The sequence below is a fragment of the Erythrolamprus reginae genome, chromosome Z, assembly GCF_031021105.1.
Source record: "Erythrolamprus reginae isolate rEryReg1 chromosome Z, rEryReg1.hap1, whole genome shotgun sequence".
Lineage (NCBI taxonomy): Eukaryota > Metazoa > Chordata > Lepidosauria > Squamata > Dipsadidae > Erythrolamprus > Erythrolamprus reginae.
The window spans coordinates 14,702,319-14,709,529 of record NC_091963.1 but is presented as its reverse complement, the minus strand read 5'-3'; the positions used below and the strand labels follow the sequence as shown (position 1 = coordinate 14,709,529).

General features: G+C 36.8%; 1 protein-coding gene across 3 annotated transcripts in view; it reads right to left on the bottom strand.

The window, feature by feature from the left end:
• Positions 1 to 333: 333 nt before the first annotated feature.
• The window catches only part of WDR37 (WD repeat domain 37), a 65,805-nt gene continuing 58,927 nt past the window's right edge, over positions 334 to 7,211 (bottom strand). For all 3 annotated transcript variants that reach the window (XM_070730135.1, XM_070730137.1, XM_070730138.1), the window contains one exon: positions 334 to 6,788. In XM_070730135.1, coding sequence (XP_070586236.1) covers positions 6,657 to 6,788 — 132 coding nt within the window. In that variant the 3' untranslated portion in view covers positions 334 to 6,656. The remainder of the gene's footprint in view (positions 6,789 to 7,211) is intronic.

Sequence of the window (7,211 nt, the reverse complement as noted above, 5' to 3'; positions counted from 1 at the left end):
ATGTAGAAATATGAGTGGCATGACAGGGATGTTTTTCCAGGCTTGAGCCAAAGCCAATTAACGAAGCAAACCTTGTCAAAATCAGGTTGAAGACACCATGCATTTCATAGTTACAGGTGCTATAACACAGAAGGGATAACAATACCCATGGCTATTGCTTTCTATAATATTCCTGTCACTCTCTACAATCTAGTTCTTCTCTTTAATAGCAGAAGAAATTCTAGTAAGATTGAAATAAACAGAGAAAACTCTTTTAAGGCAGAATATTAGGAGAGCAGAACAGAACTTTTGTAAATCATGTCATTTGGAGCTTATTAAAAATGCAAATTCAGAAACTGCTGAATATTTTAATGGCATTTAAGATTGCAACAAGGACAAACACTGAACATCTGAAAAACACAATCACCAAATATCAGTAAACAAATATAAACAAAAAAATCACACAGTGGTTCTACATTGAAATACATCATAAAATATTTTCCTCAGAGAAGCTGGTTTTCAAAATCTTAAGCATCAAAATAAGATTCTTTAGATTCTGAAAATTACATTTTTCAATCTTCAAAAAAATAATGTGCACTCTTTAAAGAACATACATAAAGAGACAAACATTGCATTTTGTGATTTGCCCAGTATAGAGCCATCTTGTCTAAAATGAGGTCTCCAAATTAAAAATATGCAACAATTACCCCTCCTAGTAAAATATATGACATAATTAAAATACCCTCACACAATAGTTGCTAAAAACATTCGAGGTGGAGATCATAAAATTTGAAATGTTTGACCATTAACCATGTTTGTTAATAATGCTTCAGCCTTTGGCGGCTCTTTTACCTCCATTAAAACCTTGAGATATTGCAGCAGTTGAGCAAGTAGCTTGCTCCTCAAAAATTAGCCATGATGGCTTAGGAAAGAACAAGCTTTTTCTACTGTGAAAAGTTGATCCTTTAGCCAATAGCAGCTAGTGATAATCTCATGCACCTCTATTTTATTTTAAAATCTTTAAAATCATGTGCCTAGCCCATGCCAATAAAATCCATTCTTACCTTCCCAAACCAACCCCCAAATTACCAGAAGATAAAATCATGCATTCGCTAAGGGCTATAAGGAATATGAGTACATATCATTTTTAAATGGAGTTATCCTGTAGAAAGTAGCCCTCAACCTTTCTGGCTTGGATGATTCCGTACAAATAGCGAGCGCACCGCCACTCACACACATCCGCCAACAGTAGTACCCAATGCACAGACAAATGAAACTTCGTATGCAATGTGTAGGGTTTTAGAAAACTAAGTCATTAGGTATATTGACCTCCAAATAATAAAAATGTAAGGAAGATTTCCTTATTCTCCCAACCATCAATAAATTCTACGTAACAATTCTCAGAAAGGACTACTAATTGTTTCTTCAAATTGGCGATCAGTTGTTTGCTGAATTTCCAATGCTGAATTTCACAATCACAAATTTCACGAAACCAGGGAAATGAGCCATCGATAAACAAATTTGGCGGAGGAATGAAGAAGTGCAAATAGATGTGAAGGAGCAGAGGCTATTTAAAGTGTGGTTCCAGTTCCACATCAATAAAAATCTCCGGCATGACGAGGTGCAAAAATTGGCTGTCAAGAGAGCAGTAGCAACAGCCAAGGCTGCTTATTCCGACTACATATCTGATAAAAGTTGGACATGCCTGAAAGAGAAAATAAAATCTACCACTTGGCCAATGCACTCAGAGCATTGGCCAAGTCAAGTACATAAAAGATGAGAACCATCGACTCTTCCGAGACCCGGCTGCCATCTTCCATCAATGGAGTGATTACTTCTCCGAAATTAGGTATGAGGAATGTGACCACCCTTCAATCCAAAGTGCCAATCTGGTCTCTGGACCTGTGCTACTAATTACCATCAGGGAAGTCAAAAATGCAATGAAGAGAAAGAATGGGAAGGAAACCAGCTCCGACAACATTCCAGCTGGAGTGTGGAAGATCCTCAGCAGCCAAGGTGCCACGACTCTTGCTACCCTTTTTAACGAAGTCATCAACGAGGGAGCAATCCCAGGAGCTTGGGCAACTAGTACTGCGGTGCCAATTTGGAAGGGCAAGATTGATATGAACAAATACTTGAATTATTGGCCGTTCCAGCTCCTATGTCACACCATGAAAATATTTTAATCAAATTGATTATCAATGGCAGGCTCTGCATTCTCCATTAATTCAAAGCAATGTGAAAAGCTTAGAAAAAGTCTTTGATTGCATCCCACAGAAACTCATTTGGCATATCCTACAATCCTACAATGCCCCTGAAGCGTATGTCCGGTGGATTCAGAAGTGCAGTGGGAACATCGCTTTCCTTGGCCATCAATATAGGAGTACTGTACATCAAGGATCGGCACTTTTACCCCTAATATTCATTCTTTGCATAGTCACTGTAATATTTGACCTCCAATTGTCCCATCCATGTTCACTCTTCTATACCATTGATATCTTCTTGGCAAATGAAAGTGAAGACTTCAAAAGAGGAAATGCAGCAATGGAATGAACAGCTCAACGAATTTGGATTTCAACTGAACCTCAAGAAAATAGAATATATATAATATATAGAATGTGACTCCCAAACTGATGAAACTAGTTGGTGATGAAGACCTGAAAAAAGTAGAGCTATTCCTTGGCTCCTTCAGTAGCTTTCAAAAGATTTATAGTACGGTAGTGTGCCCAGTTGCCCTCTATGGATCAGGGTGCTGGCCAGTGACAGCAAAACATGAACAGGCTCTCCAAGTGATGAAAATATGAATGTTCCAATGGTGTCTTGGACTAATAAGATTTGACCATGCCATGAACAATGTCTGACATCAACTGAATATCACACCGATTCTAATTAATTGCATCAGCTGGCAGATATTTAGCACAGCGCATGGAGCAATGTTGGAGAAACCTGTCCATTTTATTGCTTGCCATGCATGTGCTCTGACTTTGTGAATTTGTGATCTGTGCCTTTGTTTCTTGACCCTATGCTTGGACTTTGGGTCTTGAGAGTTGATTCTGGTCTTGGATCTTGGATTTGTGGATATAGTGCCTTTGGACTTGTGCCTGGATTTGGAACTTTGTGACCTGTGCCTTAACTCTAGACTTTGTATTTCGTTTGTTGACCTTGTGCTGAATTTGTGGACTTTACTGGAGAGCCATTTGCAGGCAGGCTTATTGAATAGATGATTTGGGGAATGACATTAGGACTCACGCTGTTTAAATATAGTCCTGGGGGGATGGTACACATGCATGTGGACTAGGACAGAACATGTTTGTTTATGTTTATGTTTGTTTATGTTTATTTAGATTTGTATGCCGCCCCTCTCTGCAGACTCGGGGCGGCTCACAACATACATCTCAACATACATCTCAAATGATGAAGAGTCTACAGATCTACAGCATGTTTTTTTCCCCGTTTACCATTGATGATGATGACAATGATGCACTATCAGAGAAGCCATAATGCTTGCGTGCTGGATTGGATACATCTCAAGTGAAGATAATTTAATGCATATGTGGCACAGAGAAATTTATCTGCCTTTTTTCTATTGATAAAAAGTGGTGATTATGATGATGATGATGAGACTGGGATATTATGTGCTCAGCTTGTCAATCGATACTTTCTGCACCAATCAGAAGTACTTCTGGAGATTGACAATTGCATCACAATCAACAGCCATCAATCAACAACCTCTTCCCCCCCCCACCCCAAACTGATAGAGCATTTCTGGAGCAGGCAATAAGATATTACAGCATTTCTGGAGGGAATGCAGATATTACATTACTGAGTGGGCAGGGTTATAACTCTATTTAAAAATTGTATGTACTCATACCACAGCGTTCTGTAACATCATGCTGGCCACAAGATTGCGGAAATGTCTTTGGACAGTGCTGGCTCAATGGCCTTGAAACAGAGATGAACTCCACCTTCTATAGTCAGCAACAGTTAACAGAATAAAATCCACTGAGACTCCTTTCCTTTTTAAAAAAAAATTAAAAAAACTTTTAAAAAGCTTTACTGCTTTACTCATACTACTGCCATACAATGAAATCAGAATGAAACCAGATTTCCCTAGTGCGATTTTAAAAGGCCAAGCAACTAAGGGAACCTATAGTATATATATATAGTATATATATATTCTCAAAGTATATATATATGAGTTCAAGAAATCATTGTCAACCTAACCCATATGTATGTTTTGTTGTGGTGGTTTGTCCTAACATCAGTGCAAAAGCCAAAAACAGTTAAGAGGGCAAAATGATATGATTGTTTCTTTCATTGCAGGTTTCCACTCCAGACACTCCATCTGGCAAGACTTAGATTCCGTTGCAAACACTGTAAAATAGCACTATTATTACTACAAACAAAATGCATAACAAAGCTATTCATAGCTCATATAAGTCTTGCTCTTGTAGACCATTATTTGCTTAACAATCTACATTTAATAATCATCATAAAACTCAATAATTAGCCCCTTACCTGCAACATTAAAATTCTATACACTTCATAATTAAACCCTCTTCTGAGATCACCATAACCACACAGAAATTCTATCCTTTTATATCTCCACTTGCTTCAAGGATTTCAGTTACCTCATAAATGGTGTCCTTGATTACCATCCTATTTGTTCTCTAGGTAGATCTGCCTCTGACATTCATACTTTGCAGAACTACTGGAAGATCACATTGGCCAAAGAAAAATGGAGTAATTGAAGTAATAACTCACTATGCTCTACCGCAGGACTTAAAATTGAGAGCCACATTTAGGTTAATATAGCATGTCAAAGTCAACTTATTAAAAATGCAGCTTGTATGGGAGATAGTCACAAAGCTTAAAAAGATGGAATAAGTGTTTTCAAACATCTGCAAGGATTAAGATACCATTTTCTGCTTCAAACATCATCAAATGTGCACAATTCCTTTTACCATTTACTCAAAAGAGCTCTGTTGGGCCACAAAGCAGATCTTGGCAAGCTATATGAAGTCCTCCCGACCCAAGCTATACTTTCTACATCTTCAATTTATAGAAATTAATTTTAAACTCTTGTTTAAGCAATTTGCATGCCACTCTGGAGACAATAATAGCCAGTAAAGAGATTTTTCTGCATTCATCTGTGAAAGAACTTCAAGTACAACTTTCAGACTGTTATTCCAACTGGTGGCTACCAAATGCTCTTGCAAATATGAATTAAATATGCAAATATGGGCAGCACAATGTAAGTAGGAAAATGCTCACTTAGTATGTGCTGGTGTGAAATTTAAGAACTGTGTTGAGCAGGGACTATATTTTTCTTAAGCTGATTTTTTTCAGCATGGTAAAGTTTTATTAAACTTGTTCCAATTTTAATTTAAAATTTAGTTTAAAATTCGGTAATCTTTGGTAATTTAGTTTAAAATTGGTAATATAAACAACCTATCCTATAAAATTATTCTTTCTAAGAATGGTCAGTGAGAGAGGGAAGGGAGAGGCACTCCCCCCCCCGTCCCGTCCCCCGGGTACGGCAGAATGCTTGGACATGGCCTTACATTGTCCTTGGCTCAAAGAGAATTATATCAATTTACGTACATTAAAACATCGGTGTATTTTTAAAAAAATAAAAACAAGTAAAATAACAAGATTTACTCACCAGCTTTAAAATATTCACAAAAACCTAGTAAGAAAAATTCTTCTTAGATACAAGTCTCACATTCTCCAGGAAATGTAACTGGACATTTGGGGTTTATATCTAAACTAAAGTGCTTTAAGAACTTATTCAGATTTGCATGATTGTAAAATATTGTCATTTGCCTTATGTGAGAATCTGACACGGAGAGTGGTTCCTCAGACCAGGAGTGTAATAATTTAAATAGGTCTTGAAATGTATAGGAGTATTCATTCCCAATATGGCAATCCAACATTTTATATCTGATATCTAAAGATATTTAAAGTTTTATTCCCTGACCCTTGTTTTCAGTAACTAAGCTATACTAAGAATTGAAATTAATACTATCTTTGAATCTTCAGATCACACTGTATATAGATGCAAGAAAAGCTCAGCTACACATTGTAGCAAACAGCTCCCTCCTTCATCTTAAAGAGTAACTTTATATTCTCTTTTATCCACAGGGAAAAATGTGTAATGTGATGGGGTAAAGGTGAACTATATATTTTTCATGAGAATTACATAGATTTCATATTTAAGCTGAACTTAATGCCCTAACGTTCAACTAGAATAAGTAAACTGCAAACATATATGCTCCATAGGAAAGCTAAGTGTCCTTCTAGACACCAGTGGATATCAAGATAAAAAAAAGTTCATACACAAGAACCTAATTCAATGTTTCTTAACCTTGGCTGCTTTAAAATGTGTGGACTTCAATTCCCAGAATTCCCTGGCTAGCTATGCTGGCTGAGAAATTCTGTGAGTTGAAATTCACACACTTTAATATTGCCACGGTTCAGAAATATTGGCCTAACTTCTTTAAAAAGGTCACATTTTTTTTCTGTATATTTCATGCAACTGTGCACAATGTAGTAACAATATTTGCAATTCCACCCACCACTCTTTTCAAAGTGCACCTTTTATACTAACTGCAGCTTACAGGAAAGTCTGAACAAAGTTTGTGGGAACAAAACTGAGGAAACATGAGGAGAACTTCTCATTTTTCCTGAAGCAAAGCAGGGATGTTGATGTTCCATCCAATAGCCTGGCGATCAAATCCACAAGTGAAGAGGTTGCATATTGGATGATCTTCACTCCATGCTGAGCAGCAAACCATTCTTCTATGACCCTTGGAGAACAAAAAGAACAATATTAGACTTTGCTTGGTTCTTTTTTCTCCCTCTCTTGTTAGACCTTACAGATCGTTTGTTAGCAAGTATGAAGCATTGAAAACAGTGACCTGCAACTGGTACCCTACAATCACATAATAACAGAATTTGAGCATTTGGCTACTGATATGTATTTTACAATGGGTCCAGGATCATGGAGACTCTGTTTGGAAATCTGAGTAGAAGTAGCTCCTCGGAAATTTTGAAAACATAATTGTTCAGGTTGTTTTTTAATATACATCATTCAAACAAAGAAAAATAGAAAATACTTATGGATTCAGTGAAGGTTAAGCTCTTTGAATATTTTTTTTAAGTTCCAGTTATTTGCTGAGCAAATCAAGCCAATACAGTCTTCAACTTATAACAGTTCATTTAATGATCTT